Source organism: Cebus imitator, unplaced genomic scaffold, assembly GCF_001604975.1.
Source record: "Cebus imitator isolate Cc_AM_T3 unplaced genomic scaffold, Cebus_imitator-1.0 Scaffold399, whole genome shotgun sequence".
Taxonomy (NCBI): domain Eukaryota; kingdom Metazoa; phylum Chordata; class Mammalia; order Primates; family Cebidae; genus Cebus; species Cebus imitator.
In genome coordinates this window covers 1,142,849-1,164,338 of record NW_016107714.1, presented here as the reverse complement: position 1 = coordinate 1,164,338, position 21,490 = coordinate 1,142,849, and the positions used below count along the sequence as shown (strand labels likewise).

At 47.2% G+C, this 21,490-nt stretch overlaps 1 protein-coding gene across 1 annotated transcript in view; it reads right to left on the bottom strand.

Moving 5' to 3' along the window:
* Nucleotides 1-353: 353 nt before the first annotated feature.
* HK2 (hexokinase 2) overlaps nucleotides 354-21,490 on the bottom strand; it is a 59,068-nt gene continuing 37,931 nt past the window's right edge. Inside the window, exons 5-18 of the mRNA XM_017508770.2 lie at nucleotides 20,842-20,937; nucleotides 20,272-20,371; nucleotides 19,832-20,015; nucleotides 17,172-17,327; nucleotides 15,626-15,859; nucleotides 13,970-14,274; nucleotides 12,682-12,830; nucleotides 12,303-12,422; nucleotides 8,899-8,994; nucleotides 7,811-7,910; nucleotides 7,531-7,714; nucleotides 6,172-6,327; nucleotides 4,753-4,986; nucleotides 354-2,904 (exon numbers count right to left, since the gene is read on the bottom strand). Of these exons, the coding sequence (XP_017364259.1) occupies nucleotides 2,760-2,904; nucleotides 4,753-4,986; nucleotides 6,172-6,327; nucleotides 7,531-7,714; nucleotides 7,811-7,910; nucleotides 8,899-8,994; nucleotides 12,303-12,422; nucleotides 12,682-12,830; nucleotides 13,970-14,274; nucleotides 15,626-15,859; nucleotides 17,172-17,327; nucleotides 19,832-20,015; nucleotides 20,272-20,371; nucleotides 20,842-20,937 (2,259 nt within the window). The 3' untranslated portion in view covers nucleotides 354-2,759. The remainder of the gene's footprint in view (nucleotides 2,905-4,752; nucleotides 4,987-6,171; nucleotides 6,328-7,530; nucleotides 7,715-7,810; nucleotides 7,911-8,898; nucleotides 8,995-12,302; nucleotides 12,423-12,681; nucleotides 12,831-13,969; nucleotides 14,275-15,625; nucleotides 15,860-17,171; nucleotides 17,328-19,831; nucleotides 20,016-20,271; nucleotides 20,372-20,841; nucleotides 20,938-21,490) is intronic.

Genomic DNA, 21,490 nt, shown 5'->3' with positions numbered 1-21,490 from the left:
TTTAGATGTTCACCTGAGAGCTACATATCCCAAATATGAATCACATTTGCCAACTAAGACTAACCAGAGGCCCTGAGGGTTGTGCTAATTTCAACCAAGCCATTTAAACAGTAGACGGCAGGACTAGCCATAGCTCTTCAGTGGCTTGAAATCTAAGGGGTCAAAGGCAGCCCAGGAAAAGCTGCCTTCTAGTTCCATTGGGACTGAGTTTCTGGAAAAGGCCACATGCCTCTCAAAACACATACCCTCAAAATCAAGACACCCACAAGTTACTCATCAGGCTGGCCAGGAAGTACTGACATGACCAGAAGATGACTACACTCTTAAACACACTCATGAATCACACATTTTGGTATTTTGGAAAATGTTAAAATTTATTAATAATAGTTAACATCACATAGTTAATTAAACTAGTTATTTATTATACATAATGACGACATCTTCACTAGACCGAGTGCTCAAGGATTTGAGATGATTGGCCATTCAGCACACCCCAAAGATTGAGATCCACTGTATTTACACAAAGCAAAGTCGTGTCAGCAAGGGACTGTCAACCTAATTCTGGAAACACAACCATTCAAAATTTATTTTCCAGTGTTCCTTTTTGGAAACCAACAACACATCTTTAATACCTACACATCTACATGTCTACCTTAAAAAAAAAAAAAAAAAAAAAAAGTGTAACTTCAAAGATAGTATCTAATCTTCAAGCTTAAAATTTAAGTTAAAATTCATCTCTATTTTCTGGGCACCTTTTAGTGATCCTAAAACCTACGCGAAAGCTTTTGGCTATTGTGTAGCAGGAAAACACTCACATTTTGGGTCAATTAGTGCAGATGGAAGTAGCAGAGGTGCTACACCTGACAGCAAAGCCAGACAGGAGCAAACAAGAAGGACCAGCCCCTCGCCCCTCTGTGCTCCTGAGAGGAGCTGGGCCATTTTCACCTAATTACACCCAACTTTGTTTAAACGTTGCATAATTAGACACTATTCTCAGGACAAGTTTGATAAATATACAAAAACTGGGTGCAATTTCATGAGTTTCTTTCCATCTTTCCATTCTGATCCTTGTATCCAATTCAATAGTTACATCCCTCCTTATTATGTAGTATCCAGGTTTAATGTCTGTGCTTGTGTGTATTTTAGGACAGAGGCGGGCTTTCAGATTCAGAATCATCTGCACTCTTGAAAAGTAGGGACGGAAGTTTTTAAGCCACTCTCATCCCTCCCAATAGCTGGAAAGAAATATTGCATAAAAANAAAAAAAAAAAAAAAAGACCACAAAAACAGGTCAGCAGACCAATACCAGCTCAGCCTAGGGAAGCACATGGACAACAATTCTTGTAAAACATTTAAAAGACAAACCCAAGGTGAAACTTGCTGGGAGGGCACAAATACACCAAAAATGTTGTCCCTGAGGTTTTGTTTGGTTGTTTAATTGTTCTGTTTTGGTTTGTTGTTGAGGATTAGATACAATTAAAAACAAATTTGGTGACTTCCTTTATCCTGTCAGAAAGCTTTAGAATACTCCTGACTGCCCCAAGAATAAAAATTTCTAAGCCACGAGTCTATTTGAAATGATTCCTTTGGTTTCCTTTGCTTAACATCTCATGAAATATTACCCCACAAAAATCTCTAGACAGAGGAGCCAACTGCTGTGGTCTCTTCAGTCCACTGGCCCAGCCTCTGTCCCTGTCCCTGCCCTCCACACACTTCCAAGACCGCAGGGGAAGGAGGGACCAGAAAGCAACCACTTTGCCATTCACTCACCCTGAAGAGGCTTCCCTTTCCCACAGGCGAATGAGGTATTTCTATGACTAGTATCTTCCCCTTCCACTCTTTAACTACACTGAGGCCAATTTGGACAGGGCCTGAATATCTATGTACATAGCAAATTAACATATAAATACATTACGTACAACTGACCATTACATGTCAAAATGAAGGAGCAGATCTACTTCAAGAACTAAATAAAATTTCAAAAATAAATTAAAATGAAAATACAGTGTTTCCATTTTTGCAGGAAAATTTTGTAAGATAAACCAAAAACTCCCCCTCCCCCAAAGGTCCATTGCTTATGGATGATGTTTGCGCCCCACTGAGATGCGACGACTAGCCCAACTGCAAGATGCATCAACTCCTGGCTTTGGTGTTGGGATTCCTTGATTCCAGGAATAGTAAATGCTGGAATCCACAGGGCGAATGCTTGTAGATGAGGTTGAAGAGGGGCTGCTCCATGGACATCCATGGATTTCCCTCTTTGTCTCCCCTCTACCCTCCCCACATCTGCCTGTAAGACAATCAGGCTCACATCCTCAGTGGAGACCTCCCAGATCTCTGACAGGAGAATCAGTATCAACATCAGTGCTGGGGGATGCACCTCACTTAGAAATGTCACGTTCTGGCTCCAAGGTGAAGCAACCACATCTTCATTAGTGTCCCCATCCTGTAGAATTATACAGGGACATGGAATTCGGCAAAGGGGATTTCTAAGGGTGACAATTTTCATGTTTTAAAAGAACCAGTGTTCACATGTGATGCATGTGAACAAATCCTTTCTTGGAACTGTATCTCAGTAGGGCCAAGCTCGGGCACCAAGCTTTATAATGAGGAGATGCAGAGACAAAACCCAGTCCAATGGGGTCCTCTCTGCCAAGGAAAAGCCAAAGGGTCTGTTTCCGACACGAGGGGATGACATATTATAATTTAAAACAGAGAAGAGGGAGAGAAAAAGGAAGTCCCTTCAGGTTTCAGGGGTTCTATCGTTGTCCAGCCTCACGGATGCGGCAGGCCACAGCAGTGATGAGCGCCGCCCCCTTCCCACTGCCATCTTCTGACTGCAGGAAAGACACATCACATTTTGGAGCTAGGTCCTTCACTGTCTCATGCATGACTTTGGCAAAGCTGGAAAAGGTGGGAGGAAGACACGGGAAAAACAATCTTAGTCATGATCGGTTTGTGCACTTAGAAATGGAAAGCTACGAAGCAATGCTGGAAACCCAGAAATAAATAAGAGGAGAAAGATGACAGCTATAATGTATTAAACATTTTCTATATATTAAGTACCAGCAAACTATGGCTTGGAGATACTGGTACTATGCCTAAGTTCCACATCACATCAGCCATTGGGAGAGCTAGGATTCAACTCTGGGACAAATGTCTGAGATCCTGGCAAGTTGTGTTCTTAAAACTAATCAATAAAAAAGAAGTTCAACAAATAGCCATGGAAACCACAAGTGTGCCTAACAGAAGAGCACAACTTGTTCACAAACTCTGGAGGGGGAGACCAGGACTCAGGAATGTGATTTTCTACTTTCTAGGTATATTGACTCATATCAGACCCACATCTGCTCCAAAATGCCACTGGAAGCAAAAGGAGTGACTTACAGAGTCACTGTTAGGATATCACAGTGATCACAGATCCTTCCTATATAGACCAGATAAAGAGAGAGTCATAATCTGCCCCAACATAGCGGGATCAGGACGCCCTCCCTAACTGCAAAGCTGAGGATGCCACGTCCCAGGGTTGGTGGCTGAGCTTCTGTCCCCCTCCCAATCCTCATCTGGAGCCAAGGCTCTTATTTTTACAATGACACTGATATCCCAAAAAAGAGACTGAGAACTTCTAAAGTTCCTCCCTTTTCATTAACTGTGTAGACTCTGGGAGAGTTCCAACTCCTTGAAATGAACCTAGTAAGAGCAAGTGAAGTTCAATCAAACACTACCCATTCTTCACTCAGCCCTGTGCATACTGCCTGAGCCAGGGCACAGATCTACTCTTTTAACCTTTTGCTAAAAGGCTTCTAGGCTCCTAGGAGAGAGGATTTGGGGCATTTCCAGACTTCAGAATAAATTGTTCAAAACATATGCAAAACAAGGAATAAGAAAGAAGAGAAATGTCAACAAGGGGGAAAACAAGAGAGATGGAGAAAGAGAGGGAAAAGAACAACAAGAGAAGAAAATTTAGCACTCACACACAGAGGGATGACAACCTTTTCCTAAAAAGGGCCAAGCAGTAAATACCTTCAGCTCTGTGGGCTCTGGGGTCAGCTACGACAACTCTGCAGCCAGAGACAATACCTGAGCAAACGAGCATGACTGTGTCCCAGCGAAACTTTACGTACAATAACAGTCTGGCTGTTGCTTGCCAACCGCTGCTCTAGAATGTTAAGAAAAATCTTGCTCCAGAGTTCTAGCATACATTTGCCAGAATGTTCACAGTAGCACTGTTTATAATGGTCAAAATATAGAAATAACCCAAATATCACTTCAATGACAGAAGAAACTGCTATATAATCAAAGGTACACTATACAGCTCTGAAAATTAATGTACTACAACTGTATTCTTCAATAAGGATGCATCTCAACACAAACGCTGTGTGAGAAAAACCAGCCAGAGAAGGGATACCGTGTGATTCCATTTATGGCAGTTTCAAAAAAAAGTAAGACTAAACAATATGGATGCAAACCTAGATATATGGGGCAGAAAAGAAAAGCAAGGGACTGATTCAGCACAACACTTACCCCTGGCATGGGAGAGTGAGGACACCATTGTGGAAGGGCTCAGAAGGGAGGTTCCCACAATCAGGGGTGAAACACAGGCCTACTTCTGGCTATTAATATATGTATTATATACACCGTTTGGAATGGCTGATAATTCACTATAAAGTAACAAAGGAAAGAGAGAAAGCAAGGGAAAGAACAAAGAGACAGAAAGAAGGTAAGCAGAGAGGGTTGGGGTCAGTCACTTACTGAGGATGTAGCTTGTAGAGGGTTCCATCCACACCCACTGTCACTTTGAGAGTGTCCAGCCCACGGTTTTCTCGTATCTTGTCCACCACAGCGGCCATGCCTGCGCCACAGAGCTGGGCTGCCCGCCGGGCCACCACAGTGCACACCTCCTTAACGATGATGCTGTCATCACAGGTGCTCTCGAGGCCCAAGTGTTGCAGGATGGCTCGGACTTGCAGCAGGGCCAGGCAGTCACTGGGGTGGGAGGGAGACAGCGAGCATTCAGTCATGTACCAAAAGGGCTGGTAGCCTACCACACCAGGGCCTGAGTTCTTTATAGGGGAGGCTCTGTGGGGGTCTGGCTCTCCAGGAGCTGGCCCTGCGAGGTGGTTCCCATTCCTAAATTCAGACCAGTGCTCATCCTACTGGACCACATTGACTCTTCTTGAGGGTGACAGGAATTCAAACAGTTCCTCATTCCATTCTCCCTAGTCGAAGCAGAGCATTGCTACTACAAAGTGGATACTCAAAACAAAGGAAATTCACTGTTTATGGCAGCGGTGAGTTACAAAGCTCTTCCATGGCCATTCTCTCGCTGCTGTTCATGGGTCTGCAGGACAGGAATTAACCAGGCAGCATTAGACTCCTGCTTTATTTCTGCCCTGCTGCTCTGGGTGGTCTGAACTGTATTTACATGCTATTTATGAAGCAAGTGTAAATATAGTTGTAGAAAGAAAATAAAATATAGAGAAAACTATTTTAGAAGCCTGGAATCACCTCCTTGAACATAACAAACCTGTAAGCTAGACCATATCTTTGTATTCACTGGTGCAAATGCCCGAGGGGTCTACCCATGTCAGTTGTCTAGTTCCTGTTCTTCTCTGCCTTGAGAGTAATGACACAGCATTAATTTTTAAAGGGCTCTGAACTTCACGGTTCTAATTTGGAGCAGATTTTCCATCATTTGACTGTAGGAGGGAGGCTTTGCTCTAATGAACCACCATGTGGCATGTATCTGCACTGCTTGACGTTCCAACCCTTACTCAATCCTGGCTGCCTGATTACTACAGCCAGCAGTTAGGAAGGGCTGTCAAGCTGAGTGCAGATGCTTTCATAAGTTATCTTCCTCTGTGCATTTCAGTTTACATGCTATAAGCAGGTATCTTTCTACCTTTGATGTATGGTCTAAAACCCAAAAATATCACTTTGCATGACCTCAGGCCAAGCTTAGCACAAACTTTCATGAAAATGTGCTGTTTGCCCTTAAAATGACAACTGTCTATAATGTGCTTTTAGTAAACACTATAGATATGAATGTGTTCACCACTCAACTGACCTTTTTATGAGTCATGCCCTGAGCTATGGAAATCTTTCAGTTTGTCTGTCAATGAGTAAAAAGAAGAACATGGCCCCCCGCTACCCTGAGCCCTAAGTTCTCACCTCTCAATCTGAGACAAGAACTTGGTTTCAAAGATGCCCCTTGTCTTGAGCCGCTCTGAGATGCGGCCTCGGAAGAGCAGCCCACGCTTGGTGAAATCGATGAGAATGTTACGGACAATCTCACCCAGGTACATTCCACTGATCATTTTCTCGTACCTGCAATGCGGGTAACATTGATGGAGGTTAAGTAGGAAGGTGGAGGGATGTGTGGAGACGGGACAGGCCAGCTTAGTCACCCCCCAGTGCATCAGAAGTGGCAGATAGGCAGGATCCCCTGATGGGAAGGAATTGCTACTTGATTCACTTGGGCAGGATCCCTGGTGTCCTTGCATGCTAATCCACAACCTCCAGCAACACTGACCACAGTGCCTGAGGCATGTGGGGCTCCTGGGGAAATAAGCCTTGGAAAGGAACCTGCAGGAAAAGGAACTCATTTCCTTTCCAAGGCTTATTTCGAACCTTCAAGAAGCAACTCAAGAAGGAACACACACCATAGCCCCACCGGACTTCTAGGAACGGGTAGGATGCTGAGTCTTAATCTTTAACCTCCCTAGGCATTCAGCATGCATTCTCTTGGACTTAATCATCATTACTCAAGTAACTACTGCCAGCTGTAGGGCCCCTGTCCTGGCCACTGGAATTAAACATGACTATACAGTGGCTTGAGGGTCTTTTGGTCCTGAATCCTGCCTTGAAAAAAACTAGGTCCCTAGTTTCAACCAATACCCCATCGCTTGGACCAGCCTACTTCCTTCATGAATGTCACCTGCCTGGCCCCCAGAGGCATTTTAGTCTGACTTCTATTCTGGACACGTTTTGCAAGATGTACTCAGCAGAACTAGGGTGTCTGATTAATCTAGTTAGGAAGCACTATAGACAACATCTTAATACGAAGTGTGTTAGATCTTAAACTATTGTCTCTCAGCTCAGACCCCGCTCCTCCACCATGTACAGGGCCTTGAGACACTGGGGCTGGCCCCTTGCTCAATTCTGACAACGGGGTGCTCGGCACTGGAGGTTGGAGGAGGGAGAGGCTTGGCTCCTGTCTGCATCACCCAAGAGATGCTCTTCAGCCTGGCAGCAGCAGGTGCTTCAACTTTCTGTTTCTCCTTAGAGTGCCAGACCTAGGTTCTAGTATTCTCCCACTTGTTCTCCCAAGCTTCAGGGTGGAAGATACTTCTTACATTTACAACTCAGAACTTTCCAGGTGCATTTGACAAGAATCCCTTTCCAAGGAAACTTCTTTTATTAACATCGCACAAGAATGAGCATCCTGGGAGATGCCACTGTGGAAGCTCTGATCACTTGTTGCCATACAGTTCTGGAATATACTTAACAGGGCCCCAATTGAGCGCCTACCTCTGCTTGCCAGGGTTGAGTGAAAGCTCATCCACAGCCACATCAAATTCCGTGCGGAAGTCATCTAGGCATCCATTGTCCCCGAAGGCCCCCCATTCCATGTTCACACACATCCGCCCCTCTTCTCCTTCCACCAGTTCCACATTGCGCATCTCCTCCATGTAGCAGGCATTGCTGCCTGTGCCTGCCAATCACAGGACACCAGGGCCTCGCTCAGCACTGTCCCCCCTACACCCAAGGCTGGGCATCCCCATGTGGAAAGGACAGTCTGGGTCCTTACCAACAATGAGGCCAACTTCACAGTGAGGGTCTTCAAAGCCACAGGTCATCATAGTTCCGACTGTATCGTTCACCACAGCAACCACATCCAGGTCAAACTCCTGAGAGGGCAAAAGCAGATGCTCAGTTCACAGGTGAACCCCAATATTCTCCTTTCAGACATGTGCATGGGAGATTTATAGGTATATAAAATATATCTCAGACACCATGGCTGGTTGTTTATTCCATTCAGGTCTGTGCTTAAATGTCGCCTCTTCGGAGACCCTCCCTGGCTGTGCTATTTAACAGTGCCCCTTTCCAGCACACTTTCTCCATCTGCTCTCCTCACCCCACTTCACTCCTTTTCTTTTTTTTTTTTTTAAATTCTGTATGGTCTTAAAAGGGGAGGCATGAATAATCTGCCCCTTGTTTAGCACGTAATCAAGAAATAACCATAAAAATGGGCAACCAGCAGCCCTAGGCTGCTCTGCTTATAGAATAGCCATTCTTTTATTCTTTTACTCTTGTGTATGTGTATGTTTCATAGCTCTTTTTTTTTTTTTTAAGATGGAGTTTCACTCTTGTTGCCCAGGCTGAAGTGCAAAGGCACAATCTTGGCTCACCACAACCTCTGCCTCCCAGGTTCAAGCGATTCTCCTGCTTCAGCCTCCCCAAGAAGCTGGGATTACAGGCATGCACCATCATGCCTGGCTAATTTTTTGTATTTTTAGTAGAGACGGGGGTTTCTCCATGTTGGTCAGGCTGGTCTCGAACTCCTGACCTCAGGCGATCCACCCACCTCAGCCTCCCAAAGTGTTGGGATTACAGTCGTGAGCCATCACGCCCAGCCTCATAGCTCTTAATAGCAATTGCCACTAGGTTATGGACTTATTTGTTTACAGAATAAAGCTTTGTTGTGGTCACTCCTGAACCCCCAGTGCTGAGAGCATGGCTTGACACACAGTGCACACTCAATTGCTGAATGATTTGAGTTAATCTTCTTCCCAACCCATGCAGCCACATTTAATGTTGCCCTCACTTTCTGAGCACACAGACCAGGTCAGTTGTGGAGGAGGTGACACATCAGGCCTCGTCCAATGTCTCTCCTACCTCTCGCCGGTGGATCGCTTCCTTCAGCAGGGTCACCACGTCCTCACCCTCGCAGCCAGACACCTTGAAACCTTTTGTCCACTTGAGGAGGATGCTCTAAAAATCACACACAAGCATGGAGAGGGAAGCATCAGGGAAGGGTTCCCAGGTCAGTTCTGGGGATCTAGCGGTACTTCTAGCTCTCAACCTCACAGGTCAGACACATCCCCTGGAGTCACCAATCATCTCACCCACAAATTAGTCTAAACTGTTCCTAAGGTATTGAGCAGCTACTTGTAGCAGGTACTGGGCTACGAATAGATCATGCATTATATCATTTAATCCTCACAGCACCTTTGTGGAACATCTGTCATGTTTACGGCCACTTCACAGGAAACCGAGGTTCTGGAGTAACTTGCTCAAGGCCTACAGCTTGGAAGAAAGAAGCAGGACGCACTCTAAGGCCCGCTGATCCCAGTGAATGGGCTCATAAGCACCATGCAGCTGCCCCCGCTGTGCAACTTCCTATATGCTTGGTTTCCTCACTGGGCAAAGCAGTTTGTTCTGTCCCTATCCTTTGCATCAGAAGGGTCGGTGTACGTCTCTTAATTTTCTTTTTTCTTTTTTCAACTGGGAAAGTGTTTTCAACATGGAGAACGTCTCTTAATTTTCAAACTCCAGCATCTGGTGAACAAGTGCTTTGCCCACAGCTGGGTGACTAGGCTTCGCCACCACCCTGAGTTTTTTTAGTGAGGGAAACAATTCCAGGTTCCTCCTCAGCATCCTCAGTGGGCCCCTTGCCTTCAATGTGGTCTTCTGGGAGCAGATGCATGATGGCTCTAAACCTGGGAGAACCTAGGAGAAATACTTTGGGTTTTATTCCCTGATGCCCTCTCTGCTGCCACAGCCCTCCAAGAAACAAGCTTCAGGGCTTCAGACCCCTTACCCAACAGCTCGGCTTCCATAAATGAGCTATGTGCTCATAACCCACCCACTTGCAAGATTTCTCCAGGCCTTGCTGGGGGATTCATGCCTATCAGCTTGCTGTTTCATTCACATCAACCTGGAGGTGCCACACAGTGTTCAGATCCCAGGGGATTCAGAAAAACAAAGCACATGCCGTCAGAACACTGTCTGACACACCCACGACCAGACCAAGTGTATGCTTATTCTACCCAGCTCTCTACAAGTTAGCTTTGCATCTCTGACAAAATTTTGTGTTTATGGAATGTTCCAATAACATTATTTCAGGTGATCCTGAAAGCAAGCAGGGGCCCAACAGCTGGGAGGCCTGCCCCAGGCCAGAAGCTGGGAAAGGTCAGGGGGCGGGAACGCGCCTCTGCACTGGTGAGTTTCCCCATCACAGGAGGATCTTGCCAGAGCCCACAGAGAGAAATGACTTCTGCTTTGTTTGCTCTTAATTTTGACGACTCTAGACCTAACACAGTGCTCCTCACAGAAACCTGGAATACAGAATAAAATCTAATACAATGGCCTGGAATCTCACAACTCAGACAGAAACAGGGAGCATGCCTTCCGGTTTCCCAGGTAAATAGATAAATAAATATATAACCTGTTGGCATGAAAAGTTGAGACAGTAACTGCTTGCAAACATTCCGGTAGAAAGTCTAGAAGAGGATATACAATGGAGTGTTATGTTTTTATCATCCCATTAGTTGTAGTTTCCATTTTTCTATGTCATAAAGAGATTACCATTTCTAAAAAAAAGTTTGAAAACTTTTAGTCATACCACCAGTATTTTCTCATGTGATTAAAATTTCTTACAAATAACTAGTGACTGATACTAAGCAGTAAGTGGGTCATAATTATTTATCTATTATCTCCCTATTGAACAAGTTTGTTCCTAACATCTTTGTTATAATAAGTAATGGTCCATTAAGTAGTACATTAAGTATTAATGCTGGTCTGGTTAACACTAGATGAATGTGAATAGGTGTTGAGAAATACCAGACTAAGCAGAGTTTTTATTGCAGAACTTCCTAAAACCTTAATTATACTAGTGCACATGGGGAATTCTCTCAGATAAGGAGGAGGAGGAGGCATTTACAAAACTCAGTGGAGCCAAGTTGAGGGCCACTGTGGCAGGGGTCCTATGGGAAATGCTGGTCTTTCCACTGGGGTAGGCTTTTCTGTGCTGGCCCAGCTCTTCCTGTCACTTGCTCCGACCTACATGCCCCTCTCCACACTGATCAGCCTGCCCACCTTTCTTTCCCATCAACTCATTCTTCTGACTTGTTCCCAGTCTTCCTGACGTCCCCCAGGTATGTGCTCAGATTAACATCTGTCTCACTCCATGTCCTAGGGGCTTCAGTATCAATCCCACTGGGGCCACATTCCAAACAGCAGCTGTTCCTTTTCTGAGCTTGCTTCATCAGCCCAGCTTATTTGCAAGCATCTAAAGGTAGGAGCCATGCCTGCCTTTTATACCTGGCAGTGACATGCACAACATACTGCACACCTGCAGCGTGCACGTGCGCTTCTACGTAACTGAGACAGACACAACTGCTTAAAAAAAGTCTCCTGACATCCAGTGCCCAGGGCTACCCGTCATCAGCAGATCCAGCACTGCCTACTCAGCTCTCCTCCATTTCTCGGGGCACTCAAGTCCAGAGCATCCAGGATCCTCACGCACCTAATTCATTTATCCAAGGCAAGTTGAAGAAGGGTGAGAAGCAAAGGTGAGACCAGAGAAGAGCCAGCGCAACCAAACAACAAGAGATGTCATGAAAATGCCCTGCGCCCACAACAAGGGCCTCAGGAGCCCCACAGCATAACTGAGAGCACAGGCTCAGGCATCAGGAACCCAGAATCCAAATCAGAGCTTGACCACTCCCAAGCTATTATGACTTGGAGCAAGATACCCAGCACCTCTGCAGGGCTTATTTTCCTTTCTGTAGAATGGGTATTCAAACACCTCTCTTACGTGATTGTTGTGAGGATAAATGAGATAATGCACATGAGAAGCCTAACATAGAACCTGGCATGAAGTAAGTGCTTAAAAAAAATGCTAATTGTTTCTACACACACACACACACACACACACACACACACACACACACAAACATTCAATAGAGATGGGGTCTTGCTATGTTGCCTAGGCTGGTCTTGAAATCCTGGCCTCAAGCAATCCTCCTGCCTCAGCCTCCCAAAGTGCTAAGATTACAGGTATAAGTCACCACACCCAGCCAGTTGTTAACATCATCATCACCCCAAAGGCTGTTACAGCTGAGCTAAGCTACTTAACCTCCACCAGCCTCAACTCATTCATTCCCATCAAGGGGCCCCTCCCACCTGGTCGCTCACATCCTTCTTTCCTTAGTCTCAGCTCAACTTTCTCCCCTGCTCCATTCCTGACTGGTTTAGAAACAATACCACAGGAGAGCCCTCCAGGAAGGTGCTGTTACCTCATCCAGGCTGTTCTGCTGGCAGGGGAAGGAGAAGGTAAAACCCAGAGGCAGGGACACGCCCTTCATGCCCATATACTCGAGGAAGTCAGCGATGCACTGGACAATGTGGTCAAAGAGCTGCAGGGAGAGGTTAGATGCTGAGGGAGGGGCCCTGGGCAGGGCAGGCTGCCCCCAGCAGGACCTGTGCAAGACCTCAGTGTTTCTTTCCACCCAGAAGAAATGCAAGCTCAAGCACAAACCTGAATCAAGACCAGGCTGGAGCCCTGGGTCCAGCTAGCCCTCCCCAGGGTCACAGGTGAGCAGAGAAAACACTGTCCTCGAAGGCAAGAGGTGACGTCTACTGGGCAATCCCCTCCTGGAGGCACCGCCCACTCACCTCGTCCCCGGTGCCATGCATGACCTCCTGCGGGATAGCGTAGATCTTGTTGTGCATCTCCACTCCACCCCACTTCCCGTTCCGAACACGCACCAGCAGGACCCGGAAGTTTGTTCCTCCAAGGTCCAAGGCCAAGAAGTCCCCTTTCTCTGGAAAATAAGCCCAGGGAGGTGATAAGTTGGGGCAGAACCTGGGGAAGCTGAGATAGTATACTTAAAACTATCCAAATACACCATTTCTGTTCCATCAAATGCCACCTTATATTACATTCAAGAGAAGGAATAGCAGAGTTCAGTTCCCTGAAGAAAATGGAAAGGAATACCTTTAAAATGAGAAAACTCTCCCTTGTTGGACAATTACAGAGTACCATGTGCCTCACACAGAGTCTCGGTTAAACCCTCAGGCAGGCCCTCGAGGGAGACATTGCATTCCTCTCTCATGGATGATTGGGACCTGTCTGATAGCTTAAATCACTTGCCCAGGGCCATACAACCAGAACTGGGTAGAGCAGGGACCAAATCCCAGTCTCTGTCTCTGAATCCTGCACCTACTGTGTTACACTGGCCTGCTCAACCATTGTCTTCTCTGAATTGGAATTAAGACCACCACTTCCAAGGTTGTAAGACTTACAGCAGGGATCAGAAATCTTTTTCTGTAGAGGCCCAGACAGCAAACATTTTAGGTTCTGTTGGTCATGCGGTTTTTGCTGCCATCACTCAACTTTGCCAAGACAGTGCAAAACAACCGTGAGCAATAGGCAGACACATGGGCACGGCTATGTAATAATAAAACCTTATATACAAAAACAGGTGGTGGGCCAGATTCAGCCCATGGTCCAGTTTGCCAGTCCTGACCCAGACCAGGGTGATAGTTGCAAGAGCTGTTCTAGAACCTGAATTCCTGGGTTTGAATCCCAGCTCTGACATTTTCTAGTTGTGTGAATTCACGCAGGGTCTTACTTAATTTCTCTGTGCCTCAGTTTTCTGTCAAACATAGGTTAATACATAGAATTAACTGCTGCTATTTTTTAACAGTTAAAGATTAAATAAATTCATACATATAAAGTGCTCTGACACACAGTAAGCATTCAATAAGTATAGACCATTACCACTGTTTGCAGAGGAGCACCTTTTTTGAGTTTATCGAAGACTAGAACTCCCTAGTAATATAGCTGAAGAAATGTGTTCTGGTTCAAATGTCCAATGTTAATGCTAAGGGAGCCCTCCCAGGGCATCAACACCAGGACAAAGGCCCACCATGTGAGCCAGGAGGCAACCCTGCTGCATACCTGTGCCATCAGGGGTGGCACACACGTAGGTGGGCAGCATCTTGACAGGGGCAATGGCATGAGTCTCCTTGCTCAGACCTCGCTCCATTTCTACCTTCATCCTCCTTTTGACCTCCAACAGCTGCTCACGGCTCAGCTTCAGAGGCTCTAGTGTCTTCTGGCGAGCACGGTGTTGATCGGCCAGCCGGTAAGCCACCGCCGTCACCATGGCTGCACCTTTGCCACTACCATCCTCGGAGCGGAGGAAGCGGACATCACAGTCGGGCACCAGCCGCCGCACAGTCTTGTGTAGACGCTTGGCAAAACTGCAGTTCCCCAGGGCGGGTAAGAGACAGGTGTCCACGGTTAGGGTCAATGGTGCACATGGTTAGTTAGACAGCTGCCCACAGCCTCAGCCCAAATGCCGAAAGTCACCTGCTGGAGCCTGTGCTGCCCTAAACATCCTCTTACCACTCTCCCAAGTTAGGAGCCACTACGAGAACCAGATATTCAACTATGACCACCGGGGATTGGTTCACCACCACCATGAAAGGAAAGGACCTTCTAATAAGCCACTGTCTCCTGCATGCAGTCGCACAAGACCTCCTCTTCCTCACTGAAGAAGGCCCCCTGACCACAGCTCCTCTGCCCATCATGGTACCATCAGCCTCTTGGCTGGAGCTGCCCTGTGGTATTAGGTGGCTCTGATGCCACCTACTTGTCTTGTTCCATCACTCATTCCATTAGCTGTCTGGGAAAGACCCAAAATTAAAAGCTAGAATGCTTCTCTGGACTTTAGCCTCTATTTTGCCATTTTCTGCCAATGATCCCAAAAGTGTCTGCACAGCTAGAGACAATGGGTGCGTTCAGCCAGGAACTCTGGGTAGTAGCCACTTGGAGCCATGGTCTCCAGGGCCTTCCTACTCCAAGTGTGGTCTGTGGGCTGCAGCCTCACTGGGGGCTGGTAGAGATGTGGGATCTCAGGCTCACCCCAGACTTTCTGATGAGAATCTGCCTCTTAACAAGATCCCCACATGATTCACGTGCACACTCAAGTTTTTGCATCACTTGGGTAGGAACAGCGAATCTCAGGGCTGAGGCCTCCTGCACCGACCAGTTAAGAAAATGAAGGCACATTGACCTGGTATTCTTATTAGGTGAAAATGATAGGGAAATAAGTGGGCACAATAGAGAGACATCTTCCAGGTCTCGGCTGAAATGTGAACATTCTGGTACCTATGACCTGAGGGACCAAATTATTATAGACAGGGAAGGCCACCTTAATATCAAGGTCAACCAGAGAAGCTGGTAACCCTATTGGGCTGGGGTGGCCCTTGGCAGGGGACACAGCACCTGCAGGAATCACCAAGAATTCTAAGAGTAAAGACAGAAACAGTAACTCATAAAAAAGAGGGTGGCAAAGAGAGTGCCAAGCAGCCAGAGGAGCTCTGAGGAGCGCCCACGTCACCGGTAGCCTTCAGAAATCACCCCCACTTACACCAGACATGACTCCCTCCCATTTCCTCTTGCCCAGGTGGGAACTTTCATTCCACCAAGACCCTCAGCTCCATGGTCCCTCCACACCACCCCTGAAATGCAAAATGGAGCTGGCTTAAGGAGTCACTCAGCCCCAAGTGCTCCAGGAAATGAGTCTCCAGGCCCTGGACACTGACTCACTGGGGGTGTTTCTTGTAGACAGAGCCGTCAACCCCAATGGTGGAGCGCAGCCGCTCCTCGCCCTTGTTCTCCTTGATGCGCTGCAGCACGGCGGCCAGGGTGGCTGCGCACAGGCTGGCCGAGCGTGTGGACACGATCTGACAGATCCGGTGAGTGGCCACGCAGTCCTCCTGCGTCGGATCCAAGCCCAATCGCATCAGGACCTCACGGGCTTTCCGGATGCCATCCTTCTCCCTGGGAAACAGAAAGGCAGCATATGGGACCGTGTCTGACACACTGTGGCCAGTGTGTGAGTCGAGGGGTGGCAAGGAAGTCCTTCAGCTCCAGCAAATTCATCGCCCAGTGGGGGCAGAATCCCTCTTCACTGCTCAATCCACCTACACAGGGGCAGGAGGAGGAGGAAGAGGTTGCCAAATACAGCACAGCCACCCTGAGGCTCCTCTCCAAGACACCACACACACACACACAAAACACACACTTGAGAAAAACTACTATTTCCTGTGCATGTGCTATGTAAAAACAAGGTCCTATTCTTGGTGCTTTACCACCGAGTTGTGTGTGTGGAGTTTGTGCTACATCTGCTCGTGTTAGGGGAGACAGGCAGTGTCTCTGCTGTCAGCCACTTTCCACATGTGAACTCTGCCATGATGTCCACCTGGTTTCTCCCTCTAAAGCAGTCGGAGTCTATTGCATTTCACCATGGACTTGGCACTGCTTTAGCTTGTGTCTAAAGACAGTTGGTAAGGGGCTGGTGCTATAACCTTAGCACCCTTCTCAGGGGAACTAAATCTTGCATCACCATCGGGTACTTGCATCACCTTGGGATATCGCAACAAGTAGGCCCCGTTCCTTCAAGAGTTTCCCCTTAAAGTCATTTGAACTGTTTCACTGCTTCGTTTGGCTCCAAAGACACCTCCTCTCTACCATCTGGTCCCTGAAACACCAGAACTTCTTCAATCTACAAGTGGAAATCTCAAGAACAGCAAATGAGGTACGACTCTTGGGATACTGTTAACAAAAAAACAAAAATCGGGCCATCCTCACTCTTGCCCCTGCTGGGCTGTGAAAATGCAGGCCCCAGCTCTACTTATTAGAATTAATTGGGTAGGTATATCTCTGGCCAATCCAAAGACCTAGCTTTCTATTATGAAGCGGGAGTCATGGTAAGTCATTTTTGAGCATCGCCAATAGGGAACCAGATGTCAGAGCTTCAGGAGAAGGAAAAGGAAGCAGATGCAGGTGAGTCATTCAGGGACCTTCTGGGGGCCTGCTGCTTCAAAGCCAGTGCAACAACCCAAGTCCCCGTACACGGAGGCCAACCACGGTCCCCAGCACCTTGAGTCACTGGTAGCAATCACCCTCAAAATCAACAAGTGGAAACTGGTAATTGAAGTGAAGCCACAGGCCCACCATGGTCCACGTCATATGAGACCCTCTTGCAGTCTACATTTGAATAGTCAAAAGGTGGTGTCCCCTCCACATTCCCCAGCTACCGATCTACTCTTGTGGTGATCCAGTGAATAGAGGGGGCTGGCCAAAAACTCACCCTTCAATGTCTGAGATGTCTTTGGTCTCAAAGCGACCGGTTTTGAGGAGCTCTGGGCTGAGCTTCCCCCCAAAGAGCAGCTCCTCCTTGGCCATCTTCACCAGGATAAGCCTCACCAGCTCCCCCATGTACATCCCACTGATCATCTTTTCAAACCTGCCAAGAGACACAAACCAAAAACATAAAGCCCCCACTGTCCGTGTACTCAAAGCTTCCCTGTTGAAGCAAGATGTGCACATGTGAAACTTCACGCTTTGTGGGTTGCAGCACAGCTAAGGGTTAATGTGTGCAGCACGGCCCAGGAGTAAGATACGTGGAGAGGTGACAGCTCAGGGAAACTGGCTTGGGCTGTCCCTGCAGGCTGTTGGGCCTTGACCTATGGAGAAGAATGAATGAGACTTCAGCAGACAAATGAAATACCTAGGGAGTATGGAACATTCTGGAACAGTCTGTATTTTAGGTAAAGATGTGTAGGGTAGTAATCTTTAAAATTCTTCTCTAGCCAGAAAATCCTTTTTAAAATTAAAATCTTACATAGCCCAATATTTATTTACAAGAGAAAAGGCTGATCTGATTAAATATATGGCACAGGCCTAGAAACTCATCTGCTCACATTGTCCACCCCTGCAAGCTGTTGGTGGGCTCAAGAGAAAATGGTGTGAAAATCACCTGGGGCAGGGGATGATGGGGCAACATTATAAGGGCAGGTTGGGATAGAGGAATCGGCACTGGGCTCTGAACTCTAAATGATGGGTCTCAGGAGTCTGAGAGTGAAACACGCTTCTGAGCAGGCAGCTGACAAGGGCATGTTTTAAGGGTTAAAGATCAGCAGTGAGGTAAGATGATTTAATTTTTCAACACTAGATGGCACTGTTTTCTTTGGAAATTGGTCTTTCTGGCTAGGACTGAGCCAGAGGAAACCAATCTCTGGCGAATCTTTTTGGCAAAAGGCCCATTTCTGGATGTTTGAGAAAGAATCTGTGTCTTGGAGAGAGGAGGCGCCCAGCCCTGCTGGCAGTAACTAGGATGAGCCCCAGTGACCAGGAGGCCCAGGACTGCGGTGTGGAAGGGATTCCAAGGTTACCATTCGGAGAGGAACCCAGTCCTCCAGGAAGCAGCCTGCTCAGGACCCACGGCCAAGTACGGCAGAGAGCTGGCGAAACTGCGCAGATCACAGTGCGCATTTTAAACGTTAGTGCGCCGAGACAGGCAGAGCTTCCGGAGAAGAAAACCAGCCTGGATGCCAGCCTGCCTTCAACAGTAAGGAACTCCGTATCTGCCCCAATATCTTCTCCCACACAGCTGGTTCTATGGGAGCTGGGGGGAGTGGGCTGAGGCCAGAGGGTCTCCCAAGTGTGGGTGGTGTTTTTCTTTTTATAAGTTTTTGTTCCAGTTTTGAAAAACACTTTGTTCCAGTCAACATTTGGAAGATACTTACTTGCAAACATATAAAAGGGGGCAAAAAATGTCTATGGTGACTTGAGGGCTACCATGGATGACAATCTGGTATATGTCCTTTCAGCCTGTCTTGTCTAAGGATAAGCCGGGGGCGTGTTGTCATGGCCTGGCTGGCACATTTGTCTGTTGACACTTGAAAGGGCCTATAGTTCCTTGGGTGTGCCTCATTCATGAAGGCAGACACTGAGTGACTTTTCAGCTCATAAACCTCTCATCACCCACTGCAGACAACCAGTATGTTCCTCAGAAAGTTCAAGTAAAGGACTCACATTTCAACATATGAAAGAAGCTTGTGACTTAGGTAAACAAACCATGCTTTGAGAAAGTAAGGACTCTCCTGGGAAGAAAGGTTGCCCACCACTGACTTGGTTTATAGAGTTCAATTTTCCTCTCCAAGGAGGGATCTGCACACAAAGCTTTTCTACAACAGTCTCAATAAGACCAGAGATGATCTGTATTGCTCAAAATATTTTGCAACTGCTTCAGACCTTGAAGCAATCCCTATTTCAAGATCTCCCATGCACATTTGGCCAATGTTTGTGAGGGTGAAATAAGGTTTTGTAAGAGATAAAAGCGACTAAAAACGAAGGCAGGCCAGGCTGAAGAATACAATATTCAGGATCCAAAATGCTAGAAGCCTCTCCTCCAATCCATCCCAGGACATAGTTGGGCCAAGGTCCAAGGGAAGGACGCCAAGGAAGCTCCTCAGCCAATGTCTCCAGAGGGCATAGGTCTGCCTGCAGCTGCGGCAGGAGGACTCGGGACTCCAGGGGCCAGCAGTGAGCAGCCAGCTGTCAGCCTGTCCTTTGGGGGGTGATGGAGTGGGAGCTACGAAAGGAGCTTTCAGAGACCCCAGTCTTGGCCATCTCAACACACTTTAGTGGCTCACAGTTCCCGCAGACAATTTACAAATAGAAGGCGGAAAAAAGAGCAGGGCCACCCACTTACACTCAGACTAGAACCTTCCAAAATGACTCCTCTGAAGGACACACATTATTAGATATAATCTAGGATATCCGCTTGCTCTCTGTTTTAGAACCTTTCAGCAATTAATAGTCACAGACATTCCTATGACCAGTGGCCACCGTGGCAAACTTTGGGGATGTAAGACTGTAAAGAAACCACCCCCTGACCCTGACCAGCCCCAGACTAAGCTCCTGAGGCCCCCTCCAAGCCCACCCACACAAGAAGGGCCTACTCACAGTTGCTTCCCAGGGTTCAGTGAGCCCATGTCAATCTCCTGGTCAAACTCAGTGCGAATGTCATTGAGCGAGCCATCGTCCCCAAAGGCCCCCCACTCCATGTTGATACACATCCGCCCCTCGTCGCCCTCCACCATGTCGATGTGGCGCATCTCTTCCATGTAGCAGGCGTTGCTGCCCGTGCCTGCCAAAACAAGGGACTGCTATACACACGCCTGCTCCATCTCCCCCACCCCTCTTCCCTCTTACACCACTGCAGGGTGGCTGGGATTTCTCACTGCAGACTCTGGGGGCAACCCAACACATGGCCCAGTCTTCTGCTACACCCAACTCCATGAGTCCCAGCTCAGCTCTCCAAAATGACTGGACCATTCGTTTCCAGCCCACACTCCCATACTTTGGCCAGCACAGGCCCTCATGCCCAGTGTTCACTCACTCACCCACAATAAGACCAATCTCACAGTTGTGGTCATCATAACCACAGGTCATCATGGTCCCAACTGTGTCATTCACCACAGCGACAATGTCGATATCAAAGTCCTGTGGAGATAAAAGGGAGGGCTCTGACCTTCATCATCACAGAGGGTGACTTTCCTGACTCCAGCTGTACGTCACTACTCCTTCTCATCCTCCTCCTCCTCTCTCTCTCTCTCTTTCCCCCTTCCTCCCCATAACTGCCATGATAAGATGTTTTTCTTTTTCTCTCTCTGTGCCATTCCACTCCATGTTAACACCATTCCAACTTTCTTATTTGGAAATGATATTCAAGTCTTCTTCAGGTTAAAGAGTCTTGTGCCAAGACTAAGATTATTTATTCATTGGGATAATTTAACCGCCGCCCCACAAAGCAGCTGATCACATACAAAATTACTGGGTAAGTGTGTCAGGGAAAAGAGAACCTCTCCCTAAGCTCCACAAAAGCAAATCATGATGAGCCAAGGACACTCAGAGAGACTTCAAGGTGGACCCAGAAGAGCCCACAGACCCCAGGCTCCCACCACCCCACTCACCCCTCTCCGCTGGATGGCCTTCCGGATCAGAGCCACAACGTCTCTGCCTTCCACTCCACTGGACTTGAAGCCCTTGGTCCATGAGACCAGGAAACTCTGAAAGAGGACCAACGAGTGAATATTCATTTCCCACTAAAACTAAAGTTCACACCACATTCTCTCAAACTGCCGTCATTAGCAGAGACCTCTGCCACTGGGCTGAAGTCGTGGTTGAATTTGTGTATTACTTCCTGGCTAGCCTAGGAAAAAGAAACTCAGGCCCCTCAAAGACCAGGAAGGGAGGTTAAATGAATGAGTCCTTCATGATAAACTCCAGGAAGTGGAAAGAGCAAGTTAGCTCTGTCACTATAAGACGCAGTCATGTGCCACATAACAATGTTTCAGTAAATGACAGATTGCATATACTGTGGTGGTAACAAGGTTATAATAGAGCTGGAAAGTTCCTATTGCCTAGTTTAGATACACAGATATCACTGTGTTACAACTGCCTATAGCATTCAGTACAATAACATGCTATACAGATTTGCGGCCTAGAAGTAACAGGCTGTCCCACGCAACCTAGGTGTGTAGCAGTCTATACCATCAAGGTTTGTGTAAGTTTATGACGTTTATATATCAGGGAAATCGCTTAATAAAGCATTTCTCAGAA